General features: G+C 43.1%; 1 protein-coding gene across 3 annotated transcripts in view; it reads left to right on the top strand.

Moving 5' to 3' along the window:
• LRRC7 (leucine rich repeat containing 7) overlaps window positions 1-27,419 on the top strand; it is a 221,302-nt gene that overhangs the window by 107,736 nt on the left and 86,147 nt on the right. For all 3 annotated transcript variants that reach the window (XM_040360720.1, XM_040360719.1, XM_040360721.1), the window contains exons 12-19: window positions 1,436-1,505; window positions 4,195-4,294; window positions 11,256-11,380; window positions 16,417-16,620; window positions 18,724-18,846; window positions 20,829-20,940; window positions 22,128-22,293; window positions 25,579-27,241. In XM_040360720.1, the coding sequence (XP_040216654.1) occupies window positions 1,436-1,505; window positions 4,195-4,294; window positions 11,256-11,380; window positions 16,417-16,620; window positions 18,724-18,846; window positions 20,829-20,940; window positions 22,128-22,293; window positions 25,579-27,241 (2,563 nt within the window). The remainder of the gene's footprint in view (window positions 1-1,435; window positions 1,506-4,194; window positions 4,295-11,255; window positions 11,381-16,416; window positions 16,621-18,723; window positions 18,847-20,828; window positions 20,941-22,127; window positions 22,294-25,578; window positions 27,242-27,419) is intronic.

Below are 27,419 nucleotides of genomic sequence, written 5' to 3'. Positions count from 1 at the left end.
TCAGGGATTCGATATCTTCCAGGGGACAAAAAGGCCTTCCTATATCTTTGTAACTTTTTTTTTTTTTTATATCACCCATGTAGGCAAAGGTTTGGGCAAGTAACAACCCTATGTGGGTGGTAAATTCAGTACCAATAGGGCCTTATGGACAAAAAAATGGTGGATAGTGTGTTTAGCGTAGGGTGACCACATTTCCAAACTACCGTTTAGGGACACAGCACAGCACAGTGATTGGACACAAGAGGCGGGATTTATGATTTCTCCAATCACAAGCAGGGGACGGGGATTGTGCTCCTCCAGGCATTCCCAGCCAGGACAAGTACTGTCAGTGAGTAAAGCGGTGATGTGGCGGCTTTTTTTGGGCCATCAGATCGGCCCGGGGGTGGGTGTGTCAGTTTAAAGCGGAGGTTCACCCAAAAACACAACTTTGTACCATCCAAACTAGCAAACTAGCATCAGCTACAGTATGCCTTTTTTTTTTTTTTGTGCTGTACTTACGGTTTAATCCGTAAGTTTCGTTTCAGACACCCGCGGGGAATGGGCGTTCCTATGAAGAGTGGAACATGATTGACGGCCGGCTATGGCGCATCACACGTTCCGAAAATAGCCAGAGTAGGACTCGACTCTTCACGGCGCCTGCGCACAGACTAGGAGCTGACTGCGCAGGCGCCGTATATGTCCGCGTCCTATTTCGGCTTTTTTCGGAAGGCATGACGTGCCATAGCTGGACGTCAATCATGTACCCCTCTTCATAGGAACGGCCATTTCCCGGTCGGAGTCTGAAACGAAAGTTACGGATTAAACCGTAAGTACACCGCAAAAAAAAAGGCATACTGTAGCTGACGCTAGTATGCTCGTTTGTATGGTAGATAAAGAATTTTATTTTTTTAGGGTGAACCCCAAAACTGTATTGTCCTGGAATAAAGGTACCCGGGGCAGACCTGCAAAATGCGGGACTGTCCCAGGCATTTCGGGACATGTGGTCACCCTAGTTTAGCGTAACCTGAATGTGCAGGTTAAAAAATTCAAACAGACATATGAATGGTAGCAGAAAAAAAAAGGATTGGTAGGTGATCACCTGGCACCACACCTTCATCTCTCATAAGTAAAAAAAATAAGTTTGCATGTAAACAAATGGGACTTTTAGGGTGCCATGCATAAAAACAAGAAAATCCAAGTAAGTGCTATAATAGTAAGAATATATTTTGACTCGTCTGCTTAACAGAAGCTGTGATCGTTTAGGCCCCTTTTACACTGGTGCGACTTTCTCTGCGACTGCAAAGTCGCATGACAAGTCGCTCCCCATGATTTCCAATGATAAGCATTCATAATCCCATCGCGTGCAAAATGCGGAAGTTTAAGCTAATGCAAAATGTGTGTAAAAAGACATAAATTGCATGTGTAAGTGTGCTTCTGCCTTTTTTTTTTTTTCCAGGTTAAAAAATTTGCCGTTCAGCTTTACGAAACTTAAAGAACTTGCTGCTCTGTGGCTTTCTGACAATCAGGTAATGAGATTTTAGTTTTAGAGACGGACTCATTTTCTATTATAGGTTAGAAGCATAGCTCCAGGACTTGTTTTTTTTTTTTTGTTTTGTTTTGTTTCTTGTTTTTGTCCCCCCTATATATATATATATATATATATATATATATATATATATATATATATATATATATATATATATGTATATATATGTATATATATATATTTTTTTTTAATTATTATTATTTTATTTTTTTTCAAATAGTGCCAATCTTCACTTAAAGTTGTTGTAAAGGCAGAAGGTTTTTTATCCTAATGCATTCTATGCATTCAGTTAACCACTTAAGCCCCGGACCAATATGCAGCTAAAGGCCCAGGCCAGGTTTTGCGATTCGGCACTGCGTCGCTTTAACAGACAATTGCGCGGTCGTGCGACGTGGCTCCCAAACAAAATCGACGTCCTTTTTTTCCCACAAATAGAGCTTTTTTGGTGGTATTTGATCACCTCTGCGGTTTTTATTTTTTGCGCTATAAACAAAAATAGAGTGACAGTTTTGAAAAAAATGCTATATTTTTTACCTTTTTCAATAATAAATATCCCCCAAAAATATATAAAAAAAAAAATTTTCCTCAGTTTAGGCCGATACGTATTCTTCTACATATTTCTGGTAAAAAAAATCGCAATAAGCGTTTATCGGTTGGTTTGCGCAAAATTTATAGCGTTTACAAAATAGGGAATAGTTTTATTGCATTTTTATTAATTTTTTTTTTTTTACTACTAATGGCGGCGATCTGCAATTTTTTTCGTGACTGCGACATTATGGCGGACACTTCGGACAATTTTGACACATTTTTGGGACCATTGTCATTTTCACAGCAAAAAATTTATTTAAATTGCATTGTTTATTGTGAAAATGACAGTTGCAGTTTGGGAGTTAACCACAGGGGGCGCTAAGGAGTTATGTTTCACCTAGTGTGTGTTTACAACTGTAGGGGGGTGTGGCTGTAGGTCTGACGTCATCAATTGTGTCTCCCTATAAAAGGGATGACTCAATCGATGCAGCCGCCACAGTGAAGCACGGGGAAGCCGTGTTTACATACGGCTCTCCCCGTTCTTCGGCTCCGGGGAGACTAATAGCCGCTCCCTCATCCCGGATCGCTCCCGCGGAAGAACTGACCGCCGCATGTACCGGGGGGGGGGGGTCCCGATCGGACCCCCGACCCGCGGAAAGGCAGGGACGTACATGTACGCCCATATGCCTGTACATGCCATTCTGTGGACGTATATATACATGCGGCGGTCGTTAAGCGGTTAAAAAGCCTTCTGTGTGTAGCAGCCCCCCAGCACCCCCTAATACTCACTTGAGCCCCATCTCTCTCCAGCGATGTCCACGAATGTCTGAGCTGTCCGGGACACTCCTCCTGATTGGCTGAGACACAGCAGCGGAGCCATTGGCTCCCGTGGCTGTCAATCAAAGTCGTCAGCCAATCAGGGGAGAGAGGGGGCAGGGCCGGGTCGGGGCTCCGTGTTGGAATAGTTACACAGAGCTGTAACTCTGCTCCAGTACCCCCATAGGAAGCTACTGGCTAAGGGGGCACTCGATAGGAGGGCGGGGCCAGGAGCACAGAAGAGGGACCTGAGAAGAGAAGGATCCAGGCTGCTCTGTGAAAATCCACTGCACAGAGCAGGTAAGTATAACATTTTTTTTTGTTTTGTTTTTGTTTTTGTTTTTAAATGAGCTTTTACAATCACTTTAAACAGGCCATAGGTGAGTTGAAAAACAAAAGTACTGTGGATCGAAAAATGAAAATAGCGCATACGATGGTGCCATCAATTGTTTTGAGTATCTACAAAAAAAAAAGTATGTTGGATCAGGCACGAAAATCGCGTGGTGCAGAATATGCACACTAATGATGCGAATAATAAACGATTCGATGGTTGACATGAATTTCGTTTTTTCAATTCGTTTGTGGCCTGATGTAGAGGCTAAAAGGATGGACAGCCGCACCTCCAAAAAAAACCTTAGGTTGTCTTTATTTTAAAAAAACAGTGGATGGAAAATGCACTACAAATAACAGCAAAGGGTGGAAAACAGCCTACGCGTTTCGTACTTAGTCATTGTCAATCGTTTGTGGCCTGCTTTACCCTCTCCACATCTCAGCGCTGTCCCCTACTTCTAGCTCAAGCTTCTGATGTCATTGTTCACCATCAGCAGGGCCACAATCTCGCCCCCCCATTTTTCTCGGCTAGCCCAAGCTTAGTAGTTGAGGGGAAGCTCTGCTGACTTTTATTATCCAATCATATGCAAGCAAATTGCTTTTTTTTTCCCTTGCATGTGATTGGGTCTCCTTTGCAAAGTGAAGCTTTACCTCATTTACTAAGCTCTGGAGCAACTGCACAGTCTGTTTTCCTTTATTAAATCATCCACAAAGTGCCCCATTGTTGGTATTTACATGCAGAATAGTGCCCCATTCATGGTGTCAGTAAAGGTAATGGTGCCCCCATCTTTGGTGTCATTTAATGGAATAGTGCCCCAAAGGCCAGATAAAGGCCAGCAAAGGGCCACATTCGGCCCCGGGTCGCAGTTTGGAGGCCACTGATTTCTGGCAATAGAAGGGTACTTTTTTGGGTGAAATAATGTGATTTGGTAATGCTGACCTCCTTATTCTCTGCATTTTCTAATGCCGAATGTGTGTTTAACTGTATGTTTCAGTCCAAAGCACTCATCCCTCTACAGACGGAGGCGCACCCGGACACGAAGCAGAGGGTATTAACCAACTACATGTTCCCCCAGCAGCCACGTGGTGATGAGGGTAAATATTTATGATTTTTCTTTAAATTTTTTCTTCTTGTCGTATTGCGCCAATAAGTTCAGATTTTAGCAAAACAGGATAATGCAATCAATGCATGTTCTGAGCTAAGGGAATAACTACCCTCAAGCCTCGTACACACGACCGAGAAACTCGACAGGGGAAACACATTGTTTTGCTCGTCGAGTTCCTTGTTAGGCTGTCGAGGATCTCGGCGAGCCAATTTTCTCCATTCCCGGCAAGGAAAAAGAAGACATGCTCTCTTTTTGGCTCGACGAGATCCTCAACGGTTTCCTCGTCGAAAAGTGTACACACGACCGGTTTCCTCGGCAAAAAAAAAAAATCCCAGCAAGCTTCTTGCTGTTTTTTGCCGAGAAACTCGGTCCTGTGTACGAGGCTTTAGATTACTTCTGAACTCAATAAAAATTGATCAATCATTTGTCAGAACTGCTTATACTTCAAATAAACGGTGCATGGCTTCTGCGCACAGCGCTGAGGCCTTTTTTTAGACAGGTGGTAGAAACAGGTGGCTAAGCCGTGGTTTTACCGCCCCTGGTCGTCCACTTGTAAAATAACAGCCGGGTGCAGCATTTTTTAACTCGGGTGCAGAGTTTGAGATCAATTGTGACTGCGTATTATAGGGCTTGTTCACACTTTGAAGAGCGGTCTGTGTTAGGATTGTTCTTTTGGAAAGCATTTGACAGGCGGTGGGGAGGTGTTAAATCATCTCCCCGCTGCCTGCTTGAACCCCGCACTGCACACAGTGGTGGGGTGCTTGTAAAGGCCTCATTTACTTGAATGGGACATGCAAGGCGGGAGTTACACAGAGAACAATGTTGTCCCATGATATAAGATTCGAACTGCTCAACAGTCCTGGGTCTCACGCCTTCCAAAAAGTAATGCCCTGTACACCCGATCGGTTCATCCGATGAAAACGGTCTGATGGATTTTTTCATCAGATATCCGATGAAGCCGACTTTCATCAGTCTTGCCTACACACCATCAGTTAAAAAACCGATCATGTCAGAACGCGGTGACGTAAAACACAACGACCTGCTGAGAAAAATTAAGTTCAATGCTTCCGAGCATGCGTCGACTTGATTCTGAGCATGCGTGGATTTTTAAACGATGGACGTGCCCACAGACGATCGTTTTTTTCTATCTGTTTTTTAACCATCAGATAATTTTAAAACAAGTTCCTAGTTTTTTCACCGATGTATAAAAAAAACGATGTGGCCCACACACGATCGGTTCGTCTGATGAAAACGGTCCATCAGACCGTTTTCATCAGACGAACCGATCGTGTGTACGCGGCATAAAATTTTTGTCTCATCAGTCCACAGAATATTTGCCCAAAAAAAGGGATATTGAAGATGGTTTTTGGCAAATGTGAGGTGACCGTTTGTGTTCTTTTTGGTAAGCAGTGGCTTTGGCCTTGGAACTCTCCCATGGAAGCCATTTTTGCCCAGTCTCTTTCTTGTTGAATGATGTACACTGATCTTACCTGAGGCAAGTGCGGCCTGCAGCTCTTTAGATGTTGTTCTGGGTTCTTTTATGAAGTCCTGGATGAGTCGTCGTTGTGCTCTTGGAGTGATTTTGGTAGGCCGGCCACCATGGGCGTCCATTCCATAGGGCAAGGGGGGTCAATTCCCCCCCCCCCTGGAAGTCAGAGTGGACTGAACTTTTCAGGCTCCACATGGATGCATTCCACACACACACCATATCTTATTAAAAATTATTATTTTTAATAATGTGGAATACTTTCTATGTAGAACCTGAAAAGTCCCAGTATATTCCTGACATTGTCATGAGTATAAAGAGACATACAGAATACAGCCCACCTCCAGGAAAGGGAAAATTCCACACTTGCACTGCTGGGGGGAAATTACCACTTGTACTTCTATGTTTCCATGTTCCAGCCAACCACACTGCTCTCCTCCTCAACCCAAAGCCTCAGCATCATTGCATACCATACAGGAACATTAACCCCGTATGGTACAATGAGGATGATGGACTGCCACCACAGCCTGTCACAACTTTCACAGAAGCTGCAGGGGACCAGACACTGAGATTGAGGGAATCAGCAAAAGTTCGGTACACAGAGAGTATATTTGTTCCAATTTACTATGTTTATTATGCCTCAGAGAAAGGAACTGGAGAATTCACTCTCAGTCCCTTTCTATTTTTCAAAAGTGAGCTATCAGGGGTCTGTTTAGTCCCCTGATATTTCACCAAAGCCCCCCAACAAGACTGTTAAAAAATGTAAAAATAAATAAATGTAAATGTAAAAAAATAAATAAAAAAACGACTGACACCATCCACTGCCCTTCTAACACTGCCCACTCCCCCCTACTGACACCATCCATCCTATTCGGCTGCTAGGGAGGGGGGGTTTAAACCCCAGCTAGTGGTCGAAGACAGGGTTAAATGTGACTGTGTATTGCCGCTGCCGAATCGCCCCCCCTTGATAAAATTTTAGCGGACGCCCATGCCGGCCACTCATGGGAAGGTTCACCAGTGTTCCAAGTTATCTCCATTTGTGGACAATGGATCTCACCGTGGTTGGCTGGTGTCCCAAAGCCTTAGAAATGGTTTTGTAACCCTTTCCAGACTGGTATATGGCAATTACTTTGTCTCTCATCTGTTCTTGAATTTCTTTAGATCTTTTAGCGTGCTTCACTTTGTCAGACAGCTTCAATTTTGTTGATTCAACAGATCTGGCAGTGATCAGGCCTGGGTGCGGCAAGTGAAATTTAGCTTGGCTTTCCAAAAATGTGGTTAATCACCAATCAGTTTATTTATGATTTAGCAGTGGGGGCATTACTTTTCACAGAATCTCATTTTTTTAGAAATTGGGATTGGGTTTTGTTATTGAACTGGGCCTATTAAGTCCTTTCACAAGGGCGCCTTCTGTTTGGATCTGTTCCCCTGCTGATTGGAGCAGATGACTGGTCCATTACTGCTCAGTTGATGGAGAGGGGACACAGACAGAGCCCACTCTGCTCTTTGGGCGGCTGGGAGTTCATCCGTTTAAACCTGGCTGCCTCTGATCCGGTCCACCCCTAAGGCCGCGTACACACAATCAGTCCATCCGATGAGAATGGTCCGACGGACCGTTTTCATCGGTTCACCGCTGAAGCAGACTGATGGTCTGATGTGCGTACACACCATCGTTTCCAAAACCGATCGGGTCAGAACGTAAAACACACGACGTGCTGAAAAAAACGAAGTTCAATGCTTCCAAGCAAGCGTCGACTTGATTCTGAGCACGCGCGGGTTTTGAACCGATGCTTTTGCGTACTAACCATCGGTTTTGACCTATCGGTCAGGCGTCCATCGGTTCGATTTTAAAGCAAGTTCTCTTTTTTTGGACCGAAGGACAACTGACCGATGGGGCCTATACACGGTCGGTTTGGACCGATGAAACTGAACTTCAGTCCGTTTTCATCGGTTTGGACTGATCGTGTGTACGCGGCCTTACAGACGAGGACGCAGTCTCCCTCTATTTTTGTAGCAGGCTTGTTTGGACCCGGAGGTAGGCAGGTGTAAACGCATAGCTTCCAACTGTCCCTGATTTTGAGGGACTGTCCCTAATTTTGGAGCAATGTCCCTCTGTCCCTCATTCCTCCTTATTTGTCCCTCATTTTGGTCTGATCTATATAGTTGTATATAAAATGCACTTTTTATCTATCAAAAAGTGTTTTCCAGCACTAAACCTTTCATCTGATTTCTAAATTGCTGCATTTGTAAATTCCAAAAGCCAATATAAAGAATTAGTAGTGGTAAAAAAAAGCACTTGTGGGTTTAGCCAATCTTGTTTTTTTTACAATTCTCCTTTTAAGGGGGCGTGGCAACGGGTGTGTCCTATGCCAGCATTCTTTTGCTTATAGGTGTCCCTCATTCCCATCTCAGAAAGTTGGTAGGTGTGTGTAAACGGCCACAAGTAAACTTAGGAATGCATGAACCTTCTGATCAGGTCCACCTAAAAAAGTAACAGAGGGACCTGATCAGATCAGCAAAACATGAAAGGGCCCTTAGATTTAAATAGGAATGCTTCAAAACGCACAAATCAAGGGTTTTTGTGTGTTTTTTAGGCATATTTTTTTCCAGTAAGAACTGGTCTACCCTGTGATTTCCAATGGCTAATACGAAAATGTCTGAAGCTTAAATACACATATAAAATACAAAAATTCCAAAATGCACATATATTCATGCAAAAAAAACATCAAAAAACATGCCTGGAAATCACTCAGCTTAGGTGTGAATGCAGCCTAAGGTTCTACTTTTGTAATCTACAAGCCATCGTGCCTGCAATCAGGTGTATTGCACACTAGCTTAGGTCAAGCCATGAGATTTCCTCTCCGCTGTCCTGTGCCACCACTTGCGTCAATTATATCACGCAATCGTGATTATTCTGCGAAAAGATAACGTTGATGAGCCATCATGACAGCGGCCTCTGAGTTCTTTCCTGGAATCCCCCTCGATACTGTAAACGTAGTGCTGATGTTTTTAATGTGACACTCACCCCTGACGGCTTTTGGATCACAGCCTAGAATGGCACGGCGTGCGCAGGAAGGACCGCACATAAATTGGCTTATTGATTTTTCCTGGACTTTCTGCTATATTGGTGGGCTTTTAAAAAAATACGAGTCTACAATATTCAGCTCTACAATATATCAGCGGAATATTCTGTTCTTGTAAGAACATGTTTCATTTATGTACAGCTGGAAGCCCACATATAGAGGCATACAGTGGGGATCGAAAGTTTGGGCACCCCATGTACAAATTTGTATTAATGTGCAAAACGAAGCCAAGGAAAGATGGAAAAATCTCCAAAAGGCATCAAATTACAGATTAGACATTCTTATAATATGTCAAAAAAAGTTAGATTTTATTTCCATCATTTACACTTTCAAAATTACAGAAAACAAAAAAATGGTGTCTGCAAAAGTTTGGGCACCCTGCAGAGTTAATATCTTGTACTGCCCCCTTTGGCAAGTATCACAGCTTGTAAACGCTTTTTGTAGCCAGCCAAGAGTCTTTCAATTCTTGTTTGAGGTATCTTTGCCCATTCTTCCTTACAAAAGTCTTCCAGTTCTTTGAGATTTCTGGGCTGTCTGTCACGCACTGCTCTTTTAAGGTCTATCCATAGATTTTCAATTATGTTGAGGTCAGGAGATTGTGAAGGCCATGGCAAAACCTTCAGTTTACGCCTCTTCATGTAATACCCTGTGGATTTTGAGGTGTGTTTAGGATCATCATCCATTTGTAGAAGCCATCCTCTCTTAAACTTCAGCTTTTTCACAGATGGCATCAAGTTACCATCCAAAATTTGCTGAAATTTTATTGAATCCATTTTTCCTTCTACTCATGAAATGTTCCCTGTGCCACTGGCTGCAATACAACCCCAAAGCATGATTGATCCACCCCCATGCTTCACAGTTGGACAGAGGTTCTTTTCATTAAATTCTGTGCCCTTTCTTCTCCAAACGTATCTTTGCTCATTCCGGCCAAAAAGTTCTATTCTAACCTCATCGGTCCACAGAACTTGTTTCCAAAATGCATCAGGCTTGTCTATATGTTCATTTGCAAAGTTCAAACGCTGATTTTTGTGGTGAGGACGTAGAAGAGGTTTTCTTCTGATGACTCTTCCATGAAGACCATATTTGTACAAGTATCTCTTTATAGTGGAATAGTGTACCACAACTCCAGTGTCTGCCAGATCTTTCTGGAGGGATCGTGCAGTCAAACGTGAGTTTTGAATTGCTTTTCTCACAATCCTGCGAGCGGTTCTGTCTGATATTTTTCTTGGTCTTCCAGATCTTGCTTTAACTTCCACTGTTCCTGATGACTGCCATTTCTTAATTACATTCCGAACAGAGGATATTGACATCTGAAAACGCTTTGCTATCTTCTTATAGCTTCTCCAGCTTTGTGAGCGTCAACTGTTTTCAGTTTCAGTTTTCTAGACAACTGCTTAGAAGAACCCATGGTGCTGATTGTTGGGGCAAGGTCAGATGAGTCTGGGCATTTAAAACCTTTGAGATTGACATCACCTGGTCTTCCCAGACGATGATTGAGAACAATCCATGACACTGGCAGGTCTCAGCTTTGCAAAGGGGGCAGTGCATGCTATAAATTCTGCAGGGTGTCCAAACTTTTGCAGACGCGATTTTTTTGTTTTCTGTAATTTTGAAAGTGTAAATGATGGAAATAAAATTTAACTTTTTTTGACATATTATAAGAATGTCTAATCTGTAATTTGATGCCTTTTGGAGATTTTTCCATCTTTGCTTGGCTTCGTTATGCACATTAATACACATTTTTACCTGGGGTGCCCCACTGTAGGTGTGCACAGCCTATTACATTAGGGTGTGCACCCCCCGCCCCTTTCTGCTTCAAGGGGCTCATGCCTGAAACTGTGTAAGGGGCCCCATAATTCCTGATGGTGGCCCTGATCTGTATCATTTTTGAATATGTTTGAATAATTCGCTTTTTATTTTTATTATAATAATATTTTTTGTACCTGCCTTGCATTGTTTTTGAATGAATTATAATAAATTTTATTTTTTACATTTTCATCCTAATAATTTATGTTAATAATAATATGTTTTGTACTCGCTTTGCATTGTTTTTTAACAGATTATAATAATTACAATTTTTGTTATTTTTATTTTTTTTTATATTCCACCTATGGTGGATAAACTCGTGGTTTCAAAATTGGATTTACTATCGTATGCCAATCATGAACTGAGAGCATGGACAATAAAAAATAGCCATTTTCATCTGAGACATATTTCCTAGGAAGCGATGAACTCTAGTAATGTAGGACAGGGATTCTCGCTTTTTAGAACTCTTGTATTTGTAAAGTGTGACAGAAGAAAATGTGTTTTTGGCAGCAGTGAATACATTGACCCCGCGTGGGGCTACATATGTAAGTGACAATGCGGCCGTTGCATTTCAGATTTCCAGTCGGATAGCGATAGCTTTAACCCCACGCTCTGGGAGGAGCAGCGACAGCAAAGGATGACCGTGGCATTTGAGTTTGAAGACAAGAAGGAGGAGGAAGAGGGCCCCGGAAAAGTCAAGGTTGGTACAATGTGAACCTTCTACTGAAGAATCCATTTCCTCTACAAACCTCCAATTGGGCATTTTGCAAACTCCTTCGAAAAGCTCCCCAAGTCGTGTTAACGAGCGAGGATTCCTAAAACTGATTAAAAATGTTCTGTCCTAAATAATTCTATTTATATTTTTACCCGCTGTATGAATATTTTTTATTGTTAGAATTTTTTTTATATATTTTTTTTCATTTAACCACTTCAATACCGGGCACTTACGCACCTTCCTACCCAGGCCAATTTTCAGCTTTCAGCGCTGTCGCAATTTGAATGACAATTGCGCGGTCATGTTACACTGTACCCAAATGAAATTTTTATCATTTTGTTCACAGAAATAGAGCTTTCTTTTGGTGGTATTTGATCACCTCTGTGATTTTTATTTTTATTTTTGCGCAACAACTAAAAAAAGACAGGAAATGTTGAAAAAAATGAAGTTTTTATTTTTTTCTGTTATTTGTTTTTGTAAATAAGTACGTTTTCTTCTTCAATTATGGGCACTGATAAGGCGGCACTGATGGGCACCGATGAGATGGCACCAATGAGGTGGCACTAATGAAGTGGCACTGATGGGCACTGATGATGGTCACTGATAGGCGGCACTTATGGTCACTGATAGGTAGCACTGATGAGCACTGATAGGCGGCGCTGGTATGCGGCACTGATGGGCACTTATGGGTGGCACTGATGGGCACTTATGGGTGGCACTGATAGGTGGCACAGATGGGCACTGAGAGGTAGCACTGATGGACACTGAGGGGTGGCACTGATACTGATGGTGGCATTGCTGATGGTGGCTCTTCCTGTTTACATCGTGATCAGCTGTGATTGGACAAGGCTGATCACGTGGTAAAGAGCCTCCGCCGGAAGCTCTTTACCGAGATCGGAGATGCAGGGTGTCAGACTGACGCCCCGCATCACCGATTGCCGCACTGCGCGCCCCTCACGGGCGCGCACCGGCGTGTTATCCTGCTGGACGTCAATAGACGTCCAGTCAGGACAGGGGTGTCCAACTTTTTACAAAGAGGGCCAGATTTGATTAATTTAATTTAATTTGATGAAGTGAACATGCGTGAGGGCCGACTATTTTGCCTGACATTCTTTGAACCATTAAAATTCTGTCTAAGTGTGTTTGTCTGAGCTCTAATACACCTCCCAACAAGAGTTCTCTTGCCTTTGTGGCTGTGTGTGGTGAAGAGATAAGCTTGGGCGTGTTATTTGGATATACTATATATATTTTATTTGTGGCCCCAACAAATCCCAGAGCGCTGCTTAGGACTAAGGATGAGCTTGGGCGTGTTATTTGGATATACCGTATTTATCGGCGTATAACACACAGGCTTACCATTGCCATGAATGCAGCCTCACCATTGCCATGAATGCAGCCTTACCATTGCCATGAATGCAGCCTTACCATTGCAACCAATGCAGCCTTACCATTGCAACCTCACCATTGCAACCAATGCAGCCTCACATGTGCCATAAATGCAGCCTCACATGTGCCATAAATGCAGCCTTACCATTGCCATCAGTGCCGCCTGAACGATGCCCATCTGCAGCCTTGGAGGGCAGAGGGAGGGGGGGACGAGTGCCGACAGATTACGAACAGGAGAATGTCTTGTTTACCCTGTGGCCTCTTTAATACAAAGTCCCGCCTCTTATGATAGACAGAACAGTCGTCCAATGGAATCCCAGGAGACGGGACTTCCAATAGAGACGCTGCTGAGTAAACAGGAGATTCTCTTCATGTAATCTGACGGCGCTCGTCCTGTCCCCTCCAAGGCAGCACCAATAAATAATAAAGAGGCGATTTAGTTCGCATGTGCCGCGCTATATAAGTTTTTCATTCATTCATTCATAAAATCCCAATAAAATACGGTTACGTTTTTGGTTGTAACGTGACAAAAAATTGGAAATTTCCAAGGGGTATGAATACTTTTTCATTGCACTGTATTTCACATTATGTGCAATCCGTCTGGGATGCGTGACACCGTCATTTGGTTTTGCAATGACCGTGGCCAGTCAGGAAAGGGTGTTGCCCCGGGAAATAAAAAGCCTTCACGTGTTTGCAGCCAAGTAAAGCTGCGGTATCAGTTTTGGGTAGAGTTGCCCTTTAATTCCTCTGGAGTTTCCTAGGCAACGCTGTCGTTCCTGAATCTTCACTGATGCTCACTTTATTTAAATATAGAATTAATTTTGGAACGTTAAGATATCTAATTGAACACTTCAAGTTTTATTTTTTTTCCGCTTTTAACGAGACTCAACAAATTACACCGACCCGCTAAAACCTTGCTGTTTATGGAATCGCTCTGTGATATAAATAATCAGATAAGTCTTTTATGTAGCTGGGGAAATGTGAGCATATGTAAATTTCGGAATGAACAGAGTCTGCGCTCGTGTTAAGTACAGTAATTATAAGGACAAAAAATGTTTCTGTCTGAAAATTAGCCACGTACACCGGGAGTATACAGGATCGCAGCTACTGCGTCGCTTTTTTCCCCATAAGTCTGATTTTTAAAGGAACAGCAATCTCAAAATTCAATTTACTCTTATGCCGCGTACACACGATCGTTTTTCGGCATGAAAAAAAAACGAGGTTTTTCCAACTTCATCATTAAAAACGATGTTGCCCACACACCATCGTTTTTGAAAAATGATGAACAAAGCGCGGTGAAAGGGGAAGTTCTATTCGCCTTTGGGCTGCTTTTAGCTGATTCCTTGTTAGTAAAAGACGATTTGCGCTTTTCTGTCTGTTACAGCGTGATGAATGTGCTTACTCCATTATGAACGGTAGTTTTACCCGAACGAGCGCTCCCGTCTCATAACTTGCTTCTGGGCATGCGCGGGTTTAAAACGTCGTTTTTGCCCACACACGATCATTTCTAACAACACGCAAAACGACATTTTAAAAAACAACGTGAAAAAATGCAGCATGTTCGAATTTTTTTTTTTACGTTTTTCAGAAGGCTAAAAACGATGTGAAGCCCACACACGATCATTTTAAATGACGTTTTTAAAAACGTCGTTTTTTTTAATGCCGAAAAACGATCGTGTGTATGCGGCATTATGCCCCGTACACATGGGGCTAGATTCAGGTATGTTGGCGTAATTTTGTGGCGGCGTAGCTTATCGCATATACGCTACACCGCCGTAAGTCATAGAGGCAAGTGCTGTATTCACAAAGCACTTGCCTCCTAAGTTACGGCGGCGTAGCGTAAATGGGCCGGCCTAAGCGCTCCTAATTTAAATGTGGAACAGGGGGGCGTGTTTTATGTAAATTATTTGTGACCTGACGTGATTGACGTTTTTTACGGCGGTCCGTGGACATATCCCAGTGTGCATTGCTCCAAAGTACGCCGCAAGGACGTATTGGTTTCGACGTGAACGTAAATTACGTCCAGCCCCATTCACAGACGACTTACGCAACTGACGTAAAATTTACAAATTTCGACGCGGGAACGACGGCCATACTTAACATTGACTTGGCCAGCTATTTGTTCGACTAACTTTACGCCGGAAAAAGCCTTACGTAAACGACGGAAAAAAATGCACCGGGCGCACGTACATTTCTGAATCGGGTATCTAGTAATTTGCATATTCTACGCCGAACTCAACGGAAGTGCCACCTAGCGTCCAGCGTAAATATGCATCATAAGATACGACGGCGTAGGAGACTTACGCCGCTCGTATCTTCGCCTAATTTAAGCGTATCTGGTTTCCAGAATACGCTTAAATTTACGACACTGTAGATTCAGCTACTGTTACGCCAGCGTAACTGTACCTGAATCTAGCCCATGGTCAGAATTTCCAACAAGAAAAGTCGGATGTGAGCTTTTGGTCGGAAATTTCGACCGTGTGCATTCTCCATCGGACTTTTCCTGTTGGAATTTCCGCCAACAAAAATTTGAGAGCTGGTTCTCAAATTTTCAGACGAAAAAAATTCCAATGGGAAATTCTGATCGTCTGTAGCAATTCCGACGCGCAAGATTCCAACACATGCTCGGAAACAATTTGACGCATGCTCGGAAGCATTGAACTTAATTTTCTCGGCTCGTCGTAGTGTTGTACGTCACCGCGTTCTTGACGCACGAAAGTTCAGAGAACTTTTGTGTGAACGTGTGTATGCAAGCCAAGCTTGAGCGGAATTCCGTCCGGAAAAACCATCCAAGGTTTTTCCAACGGAAATTCCGATCGTTTGTACGCTGCATTAGACCTGGTTCACACCTATGCAGGTTGGAGTTTGCATATTCCATGTGCATTTTTGCGTAAACAGATAGCTAGATTCACGTAGGGTTACGCCGGCGTATCAGTAGATACGCCGTCGTAACTCGGAATGTAAGCCGTCGTAAGTTTAAGTGTATGCTCAAACTGAGATACACTTAAACCTAGCTAAGATACGACGGCCTGCGCCGTCGTATCTTAGGGTGCATAGGTGGCGCTTCCGTTGAGTTTGGCGTAGAATATGTAAATGACTAGATACGCCAATTCACGAACGTACGCTTGCCCGTCGCAGTAAAGATACGCCGTTTCCGTAAGAGGTATAAAGCTGCCCCCTAGGTGGCATAGCCAATGTTAAGTATGGCCGTCCTTCCCGCGTCGAAATTTGAAAATTTTACGTCGTTTGCGTAAGTCGTCCGTGAATGGGGCTGGACGTAATTTACGTTCACGTCAAAACCAATATGTCCTTGCGGCGTACTTTAGAACAACGCACACTGGTATATGTACACGGACGGCGCATGCGCCGTTCATAAAAAACATCAATCACGTCGGGTCACCAATCATTTACATAAAACACGCCCCCTCATCCTCATTTGAATTAGGCGCGCTTACGCCGGCCCCATTTACACTACGCCGTCGTAACTTAGGAGGCAAGTGCTTTGTGAATACAGCACTTGCCTCTCTGACTTAAGGCGGCATAGCGTAAATACGATACGCTACGCCGCCTGAAAGATGCGCCAATCTACCTGAATCCAGCTAATACACTTTAATGCTATACTTCTCACAATTCAGGTTGAGATCAATTTGAAGAGGTATCCAACTCCATATCCAGAAGATCTGAAGAATATGGTGAAGTCAGTCCAGAACATGGTTGGGAAAAGTCACAGCTCTTCTCTGGAGAACTCTATTCCACCTCCCACACCGGGTGCGGAGCAAAATCTCAAGGAAAAATATGAGCATAAGTGGCCAATGCCCACCAAGGAGATGAAACCCGAGGTGAAGAGTCAATTGCATTTAAAATTTACTGTTTTTTTTTTTTCATTCAAGTGAACCTGAATTAAACAAAAACATTTGTAAAGTTTCTTCAACGATGAGGTGCAGGCTCCTTCTGATGGTTGTAAGTCCTGGTGCTAGTCTTCAAAGTTATCCTTGTGTCCCGAATGAACTACGGTGGAGAATAGGCCTAGTCTAATGATGAATCCTCTATTGTTTTCCAAGCTTAGATTATGCCCTGTCCCTCATGTTTTTAAAGTAGAAGGTCTAACGCTACATCTACTCTCAGCCACATTCTAAACCAAATCTATCTAACCCTGTAAAGCAAACATCGCTATACACACCTTTTCTAAAGCCAGTCTGGTCTGTGCAAGAGAGAACCGACAATGGCTGAGAAATGCCTGGGAAGTGACATCACCCCTAGAGTTACGGTGACGGAACGTCCAGTGCCCAGCTTGGGAGCCTCCGTCAAGATATAGCGTCCCCCAGTCTGAAACCAGGTATTATAGCTGAGCACCCAAGAATTAGACAACACTAGACTAGGTGCAAACTGTAACTGACTTTATTGTTATTTCACACAGATAGCCAGATTCAGAGAGAGTTAGGCCGGCGTATCAGTAAATACGCCGACCTAACTCAGAATCTGCGCCGTCCTAAGTTTAAGTGTATTCTCAAACTGAGATACACTTAAACCTAGCTAAGATACGTCAGCCTGCGCCATCGTATCTTAGGGTGCAATATTTAGGCTGGCCGCTAGGTGTTGCTTCCGCTGAGTTCGGAGTAGAATATGTAAATGACTAGATACGCCGATTCACGAACGTACGTGCGCCCGTCTCAGTAAAGATACGCCGTTTCCGTAAGAGATACCCCGCGTAAAGATAAAGCTGCCCCTAGTTGGCCTAGTCAATGTTAAGTATGGCCGTCGTTCCCGCGTCGAAATTTGAACATTTTACGACGTTTGCGTAAGTCGTCCGTGAATGGGGCTGGACGTAATTTACGTTCACGTCGAAACCAATACGTCCTTGCGGCGTACTTTGGAGCAATGCACACTGGGATATGTACACGGACGGCGCATGCGCCGTTCGTAAAAAACGTCAATCACGTCGGGTCACGAGTAACTAACATAAAACACGCCCCCTCATCCTCATTTGAATTAGGCGCGCTTACCCTGGCCGCATTTACGCTACGCCGCCGTAAGTTAGGGGGCAAGTACTTTGTGAATACAGTACTTGCCTGACTTAAGGCGGCGTAGCGTAAATACGCTACGCTGCCTTAAAGTTGCGGCGGCGTCTATGAATCTAGGTAAGAATCTATATACCACACAAAATCAGATAAAAGCTTGATCAGGTTATGCAAACAGTACAATAATTACCATTGCTAAAAAAACAGGTAAACATAAACAGTAATCTAATTAAACAGTAAGCCAACTAATCACCTAGACAAGCCTATGTGATTCAGTGCCCACCCAGACAGTTCAGCACCAGTTCCCCAGTAAGAAGACCAAGGGCTGTCCAAATCTTGAAAGTATTAGCAGACAGACATAAACAATAGGTGCCTCAATTAACAATGTGAATTCACACCTAGAAGACACACAATTGGGAAATGATACCATGGGAAAAAGACACCTTAGTAAACAGATTATAACAGGAGACCCCAGCATCATATTGTTTTGAGCTGATTATATTAGCATCTACTCTGAGTTTTACAGGCTAAAGCAGACGATGCTGAAAGTAGGTTTAGTGTTAAAACATTTTGGCAGAACTTTTACTTTAAGCTCCACCATCTATCATTTAAATACCAAAGTCTCTCCTCCCCCAAAAGCATTTAATAGTTAAATGATAAGGAGGAAGGGGCAAGGGCCAAGAGGAGGTGGGGCTTATTCTCAACTTAGCCAACACTACAGGCACAGTCATCACCGAGGATCCTGGAGGGTTACCCTGTAACACAGAGATTGGCTTGAAGACTAGCACAGTTGCCTTCATTTATGATATCTGAGAACCATTTTAAGTCAGGTTTACTTTGACATAGGGCAGTAATAGTATGCAATAATCAAAAGATTCCAATTTATAGTCTTCTCTTCTGCTCTACACAATATCTCATATTCAGGTGCCAAATAGGGAGCACAAAGAATTCCAGAAGAGCCAAATGTCCGAATCAAGTAATATCCGCAGTTATTCTTTGGATGTCCCTAAGAGGAAGGAAAAAGAGGAGCATTCAGAAAGATCCGAGGTTCCTGAGTTTTTTTTTTTTTTAATTGTATACAGCCCCATGTTGCCCCTTGCCTCCAGGCCCCATAGCAATTACTTTGGCCTATTGTGGCTATAGTGACATGGTCCTCACCAGGGCTTTTTTTCTCAAACAATAGGTGCTGGAACTCAACCATGTCCATCAGACCACTGTTGTCGGAAAATCCGATCGTGTGTATGGGCCTTTAGACAGGACAATTTGGACTCAGTCCTTGAACGATGGTAGATCCCAGTGTATAGGTTGGCAGATTGTGCTGGACGTAAACTATACTTAAAGCCAATGGGGTAGATTCAGAAAGAAGTTACGCTGGCGTATATATTGATACGCCGCGTAACTTCTAGGATGCTCCGGCGTATCTTTTTTCTGTATTTAGAAAACAAGCTACGCCGGGATTTTGCTAAGATCCGACTGGCATAATGCCGCATACACACCATCACTTTATGTGATGAAAAAAAACGACATTTTCTGTGAAGTAAAAAACGACGTTTTTGAAACTTCAATTTTCAAAGACGAAGTTGCCTACACACCATCGTTTTTTCACAATGCTCTAGCAAAGCGAGGTTACGTTCCACCACGTTTTTCCATTGAAGCTCGCTTCATAAGTACCTTCTGGGCATGCGCGGATGAAAAAACGTCGTTTTAAACGACGTTTTTGCTACACACGGTCAATTTCTGTGAAGTAAAAGTTGACGTTTTGAAAAACGACACATAAAATTGAAGCATGCTTCAATTTTTTTTGGTCGTTTTTTAGAAGACATAAAACGACGTTTTCCCCCACACACGGTCAATTAAAGTGACGTTTTTAAAAACGTCATTTTTTTTCATCACATAAAACGACCGTGTGTACGCGGCATAAGTCTCTTACGCCGTCGTATCTTAGTTGCATATTTACGCTGGCCGCTAGGTGGCGCTTCCGTCGATTTACGCAAGGAATATGCAAATTAGGTAGATACGCCGATTCGGAAACGTACGTCCGCCCGGCGCATTTTTTTACGTAGTTTACATTAGGCTTCTTCCGGCGTAAAGTTACCCCTGCTATATGAGGCGTATCCTATGTTAAGTATGGACGTCGTTCCCGCGTCTAATTTTGAAAATTTTACATCGTTTGCGTAAGTCGTCCGTGAATGCGGCTGGACGTAATTTACGTTCACGTCGAAACCAATAAGTCCTTGCGGCGTACTTTGGAGCAATGCACACTGGGATATGTCCACGGACGGCGCATGCGCCGTTCGTTAAAAACGTCAATCACGTCGGGTCACGATTCATTAACATAAAACACGCCCCCCTGTTCCTCATTTGAATTAGGCGCGCTTACGCCGACCCATTTACGCTACGCCGACGTAACTTAGGAGGCAAGTGCTTTGTGAATACAGTACTTGCCTCACTATCTTACGTCGGCGTAGTGCAAATGGGATGCGCTATGCCGGCAGAAAGATACGCAGCCGTACGTGAATCTAGCCCAATGTTTTTAACACAATGGGGAAATGGTGAAACACCTATCAGGTTTTTATTGCTGTTTGTGTCCCAGCAAGAGAGAGAGATTCACCATTGCTCATACAATTGCCTTTGGAAGTTGAGGGAAGATATTCTATTAGAGACACTTGTTCTGATGACAGCCATCTAATTGGGGATTGACAATAATTTTCTAGACACTTCTTTTCACTTCCTGTTGTTTATCGTTAACAGGAAATTAGGAAAAATTTGCACAATGGAACACAATAACAAAAATTGTCAATTGTTTTAACCATTCCATTCATTATCCAAAGCGGAAAAAAAAGTTTGGGCTTTAAAACATGCAGCCAGGTTTAGTAAATAAGTAGAAAATGTAGGGTAGTAGTTGTTACACTGGAATGGTTGGGCTGCAGTGGGAGCAGCTGATGACCCTTTAGATATGGCCCCTGTTTTTAGATGAACCTTATAGTTGTGCAGGCAAGGAGCACCGACACAGATCTTTGTCCCTTCAGGAACCCTTTGGACATCGCCCAGCAGAAATGCGGATCGCCGAGCTCCGTCCGTCATTAATCGAGGCGCCTCTGTACCCTCCAAAACTTGTTCTTCTTGGAAAAGACAAAAAAGGTAGGAGTGTCATGTTTTCTTTATCATAACTCCTCATCTGAAAGCCGGTTCACACACAGGTGGCACGACTTTGGGGGTGACTCGGCAAGGCGATCTCAAGGCGACTTGAGAGTCAACTTGCAAAATGACTTCTGTATTGAAGTCAATGCAAGTCGCCCCGAGTCGCCCCCAAAGTCGTACAGGAACCTTTTTCTTACTTGTGTCGCTCCTATTCAGGGCAGCCATCAGGAATTATGGGGCCCCATACACATCAGGCATGGGCCCCCTGGAGCAGAGAAGCGGGGGCTGCGGCAAATTGAGAAGCGGGGGGGCCCTTTACAAAAAAAAGAAGAAATAAAGAAAAATATATATAAAAAAGGGGGGGGGGGTAGCCATCCCAGGCCCTGGGGACCTCTGTGCCCTTTAATAAAAAAAAAATATATATATATATATATATACATACAATTTTTTATTATTATTATTTATAAAAATAAATTACAAAAAAGGGGGGTTGCCATCCGGGACCTCTGGGCCCTTTAATAATAATAAAAAAGAAACCTCTGGGCCCTTTAATAAAATATATATATATAAAAAAAAGGGGGGTTGCCATCCAGGCCCTGGGGACCTCTGGGCCCTTTAATAAAAAAAATAAACATTTATAAAAAATAAAAAAAAGGGGGGTTGCCACATGGGGCCCTGGGGACCTCTGAGCCCTTTAATAAATATATATATATATATATATATATATATATATATATATATATATATATATATATATATATATATAAAGAAATAAAATAATAATAAAAAATCTTATATATATATATATATATATATATATATATATAAAATTGTCCCTTTAATAAAAAATTAAATTAAAATATATTTTAAAAACATATTTTTTATTTTTTTTTTTAATAAAAAAAAAATTAAAAAAAGGGGAGTTGCCATCTGGGGGGTTGCCATTCGGGCCCCTTACAGGTGTACTGCCTGTACCCCCCTGATGGCGGCCCTGCTCCTACTAGAACGGTTCCATTGACTACTGTGGACCGCGACTTGTCAGGCGGCTGAGTCGCCTGACAGGTCGCCCCTGTGTGAACCGGCTCTTATGGTTCTTTATAAGTTAACAATCAAAATGTCCTCAAAGGCAACATAGTGGAGAAAATTTGAATTGTACCAATGATTCTCTTTGTGTTTAACCTCCACAGAGTCTACAGACGAGTCAGAGATGGATAAACACCATCACAACAGCGTGTCTTCTGGGACCTATTCTGACTACTCCCCTTCGCAGGCATCATCCGCATCCTCCAACGCACGCGTCAAAGTGCAGATATCCGCTAAAGAGGCAGTAAACAGTTCGTTGTGGGGTAACAGGTCTGTTCAACCATCATATTTCATTTTATTTTTTTAAAGATATTTTTATTAGGTTTAAAGTGGAGCTCCACCCTAAAGTGGAACTCGCGCAGATCAGAACCCTCCCCCCCTCCGGTGTCACATTTGACACCTTTCAGGGGGGAGGGGGGTGCAGATACCTGTCTAAAGGTATTTGCACCCACTTCCGGCCCAGCATTCACGGGCAAAAGATGGGCATTTTATCACATCCCGTCACACCCCCCCCCCCCCCCCCCGTTGTGTGCTGGGAACACTAGGCCAATCGGCGGGCGCAGCGCAACTCGCGCATGCGCCGTAGGGAACCAGGCAGTGAAGCCGGAGCGCTTCACTTCCTGGTTCCCTCACAGTGGATGGCGGGGGGGCAGCAGAGTGATGAGCGATCACTCGTGCTCTGCTGCGGACGGCGCTGGACTCCAGGACAGGTAAGTGTCCTAATATTAAAAGTCAGCAGCTGCAGTATATGTAGCTGCTGACTTTTAATATTTTTTTTTGGCCGCACATCCGCTTTAAGACAAACCAACAAACAGAAAAACATACAAAAAACACACCAGACAACCTGGTCATAAACGTTAGGCAATACACTCAAACATAGAAAAATAAACTGACATCAGTGCAAAATATAAAGTAGCCCTCATATTTCATTACTGACATCTGCATGCTGAACACAGGAAACGCATACGTGGACCCTAAAATTTGAAGTCTATCTCAAGTCAAAAAATTCCTAAATATCTTCCTTTCCCTTAGTGCAGTCCTCCTTCACTTACCTCATCCTTCCATTTTGCTTTTAAATGTCCTTATTTCTTCTGAGAAATCCTCACTTCCTGTTCTTCTGTCTGTAACTCCACACAGTAATGCGAGGCTTTCTCCCTGGTGTGGAGTGTCGTGCTCGCCCCCTCCCCTGTAATACAGGAGAGTCAGGACGCTCTCTACGTTGCAGATAGAGAAAGGAGCTGTGTGTTAATGGGCGTCTTGACTCTCCTGTAGTCCAAGGGAGGGGGCGAGCACGACACTCCACACCAGGGGAGAAAGCCTCGCATTACTGTGTGGAGTTACAGACAGAAGAACAGGAAGTGAGGATTTCTCAGAAGAAATAAGGACATTTAAAAGCAAAATGGAAGGATGAGGTAAGTGAAGGAGGACTGCACTAAGGTAAAGGAAGCTATTTAGGAAAAACATTTTTTGACTTTACAACCCCTTTAAGGGTATAGTGTACCTACCTATTCAGAATAATTAAAGTGAAAAAGGAAATACCCAATGAAATGGGATTTTAACGGTAACAATACAACCAAATTGGTTAAAAAGCAAAGGCCAGATCCACGAAGCGTTTACGCTGGCGTATCTATTGATACGCCGCGTAACTTCTAGTTTGCTCCGGCGTATCTTTGTTTTGTATCCACAAAACAAGATACGCCTGAAGCTGGGCTAGATCCGACTGGCGTATGTCTTAGTACGCCGTCGGATCTAAGGTGCATATTTACGCTGGCCGCTAGGTGGCGTTTCCGTCGATTGCCGCGTCAGCGCATTTTTTTACGTTTTTTTCCGTAAGGCTTTTTTCGGCGTACAGTTACACCTGCTATATGAGGGACCTCTGGGCCCTTTAATAAAAAAAATATAAAAAAATATATAAACAAAAATAAACATTTATAAAAAAATAAAAAAAGGGGGTTTGCCACATGGGGCCCTGGGGACCTCTGAGCCCTTTAATAAAAAAAATATATATATAAAAAAAAGAAATAAAATAATATAAATATAAATATAATATAAATAATATAAAAAAATATATATATAAAAAAAGGGGGCCCTGGGGACCTCTTGGCCCTTTAATAATAATATTATATATATATATATATATATATATGAAATAAAAAAATATATATAAAAAGAATATTTTTTTTTTAAAAAAAGTGGGGGTTGTCATCCTGGGCCCTGGGATCTCCAGGCCCCTGGGGACCCCCGTACCCCTAAAAAAAAATTGTCCCTTTTAATAAAAAATAAAATAAAAATATATATATATATTTTTTATAAAAAATAAATAAATAAAAAGGGGTCCCTTACAGGTGTACTGCCTGTACCCCCCTGATGGCAGCCCTGGTCTTCAAACCTAAGAAGTATTTAACCCTTAGGGAGTTTCTCATCAAAAATGAAATTTCTGTTGCAAAGGATGCCTATAATCTCACTAATTTCATGTCATAGTGCAAACTTGAGCGCTATCTCCACTCCTAGTTTGATGCCATAACTCAAATCGGTTTTCATATGATCAATACTAGTATAATATATAACAGATACTTTATTTTCATAGAGACTGGGATGTGTTCAAATTCTGTATTAGACCTTTCCCTCACTATTTTAGTATTGATCAATGAGAAAAGTGCTTTTGGAAGCTTCTTAAGCCCCATACACACTATCAGTTTTCTTGCAGGTTTTTCTCTTCAGGCTTACCAAAACCATGTAGTGCAAGAACCTGCCTGATTGCATACATATTGGAAACCCTTAAAGCGGATCTCCACTCTAAAGTGGAGTCCCGCTGATCGGAACCCTCCCCCCCTCCGGTGTCACATTTGACACCTTTCAGGGGGGAGGGGGGTGCAGATACCTGTCTACAGACAGGTATCTGCACCCACTTCCGGCCCTACGATACGGGCAAAGGACGGGTTTTTCCCTTCCTTCCCGTCCGTCCCCCGTTGTATGCTGGGAACACTCGGCTCCCAGCACACAGCGGGAGCCAATCGGCGGGCGCAGCGCGACTCGCGCATGCGCCGTAGGGAACCGGGCAGTGAAGCCGGAGCGCTTCACTTCCTGGTTCCCTCACCGAGGATGGAGGGGGGAGCAGCAGGGTGACGAGCGATCGGCTCGTCATCTGCTGCGATCGGCGCTGGACTCCAGGACAGGTAAGTGTCCTTATATTAAAAGTCAGCAGCTGCAGTATTTGTAGCTGCTGGCTTTTAATATATTTTTCCCGTGGCACATCCGCTTTAAGGTTTGACCTCATATTAGATGGTTTTGGTAAACCTGAAGAGAAAAACGTGCAGGAAAACTGATAGTGTGTATGGGGCTTTACAGCATTTTCTTGCCAGAAGCTTGGTGGACAATTTCCTGTAGAGATGCCCAAACAATGTAAGCCATAAAAGCTCCACCCCACAGCTGTTCAAAATTTCCAGAATAGATTTTTGTTTGATTTATACTTTTATTCATCCACACTATAAACCAAAGTGTAATTTTTTTTCCATGAAACTCACAATTTAACATTTTTTTTCCCCTTTTCCCTAGGCTAACTCAGTCCTTCCCGCAGCAGATTGAATCTAAGCCATTACTGAGTCAGCGAGAAACGGCGCCAATTGGCAATCTACAGCAACGCAATGACCGGCAGAACCTCAATGACTCGTTCACCGAGAATTGGAACAACAGTTCACATTATGATAACACCGGTTTCGTAGCTGAGGAAAACACAGTGGACAATTCAGGAGCCAATCCAATGCTGAATTCAAAATCAAGGAGTACATCCGCTCACGGGAGACGGCCATTAATCAGGCAAGATCGGATTATTGGCATTCCTTTGGAGCTTGAGCAGCCGACGCAAAGAAACAGTCAAGAAGCTGATGTATCTCCTAGTAACCCTTGGCAAAACTGGACTCGAACTCCTAGTCCTTTTGAAGACAGAACGGCTTTTCCATCTAAACTTGAAAGCACCCCAGTAAACAGCCCATTGCCAGAGAGGAAAGAACATAAGCCACAGTCCTTAGAGAACCCAAGCACATTCTCTGCAACTCCACCGTGGGAATTCCATGATACGGGTCCCACTCGGAACATAGGGAATATATTTTCGCATGGCCACTGTCGTCCCGAGTCTGCCAAAAATACCATATCGGCGAGCAAGAGTACAGAACGTCTCTCACCATTAATGAAGGACATAAAGACCGGCAGGTTTAAAAAGTCTCAGAGTATTGATGAAATAGATATTGGTGCATTCAAAGTCTACAATATACCTTTGCAAAACTACGATCCTAGAAATATAATGCATGGAAGCCATGACAGACCGGATTTGGGGATGATGCAGGAGCATAGTATGTCTAGAAGTCAGTCTGTGCCAATGCTTGACGATGAATTATTGGGTTACGGAACAAGCAGAGGACAGCAACAAAAGCCTGTTGCGAAAAAAGTGTATCAGTTTGACCAAAGTTTTAACCCGCAGGGTGCCGTTGAAGTTAAACAGGAAAAGAGAGTACCTCCTCCTTTCTCATATAATCCTGAATACTCATCACAGCCAACAAAAACCATGGTAAAAGATTTGATCAGCCCAAGAGCCTATAGGGGATACCCACCAATGGAACAGATGTTCTCCTTTTCTCAACCCTCAGTCAATGAAAATTCCATTCCACCTCAGTTTACTCAAACTCAAAGTTCAAGGCCAGGGTTTTTGAAGAGAGCGGATTCGTTGGCGAGTGCCAATGAAATGGCGATGTATAGGAGAGTGAGTGAGCCTCATGAACTTCCGCAGACAGATCGATACGGTAGGGCCCCCTTCCTTGGGGCTATCGAAAGGCAAAGCAGCTTGTCAGTTGCAGAGTCCCAGTTCATGAAAAGGAATGGTCGGTACGATGATGACCATACTGCATATCCAGAGATGAAACCTCAAGGAAGCAGCTATCAAGTGAAAACCTTGACGCAAAGGAGGCCATTGTCTGCCAGAAGTTACAGCACAGAGACTTATGGAACGGCTCAAACGCGACCGGTATCTGCAAGGCCAACAATGGCTGCTCTTCTGGAAAAGATGCCATCTGATTACAATTTGGTGAACTATGGTGAGAAGTCAACAGACAATGAAATCAAAGCACGGCAGAACCAGGGGAAGGTGGATGACAGCTGTAACAAAATGCCACCAGACTGGAGACAACAGCTACTTAGACACATAGAAGCTAGAAGATTGGACAGGGTATGTTTACATATATTTATATTATTATATCGTCTTTTTTTCATATCTTGCAATAATAGAAGTTCATCGATTTATAACATTGCTTTAATGAGATCCATCAGTCATCAGGACATGCAAAATGATGTCTTCATCCCATGGAAAACGGCAGAGCCAAATATGTGATATTTCTAACCTTCCA

This window comes from Rana temporaria, chromosome 7, assembly GCF_905171775.1.
Source record: "Rana temporaria chromosome 7, aRanTem1.1, whole genome shotgun sequence".
NCBI classification, from domain to species: Eukaryota; Metazoa; Chordata; class Amphibia; order Anura; family Ranidae; genus Rana; species Rana temporaria.
The sequence above is the reverse complement of the archived record's forward strand: the minus strand, read 5'-3'. Positions and strand labels throughout refer to the sequence as shown.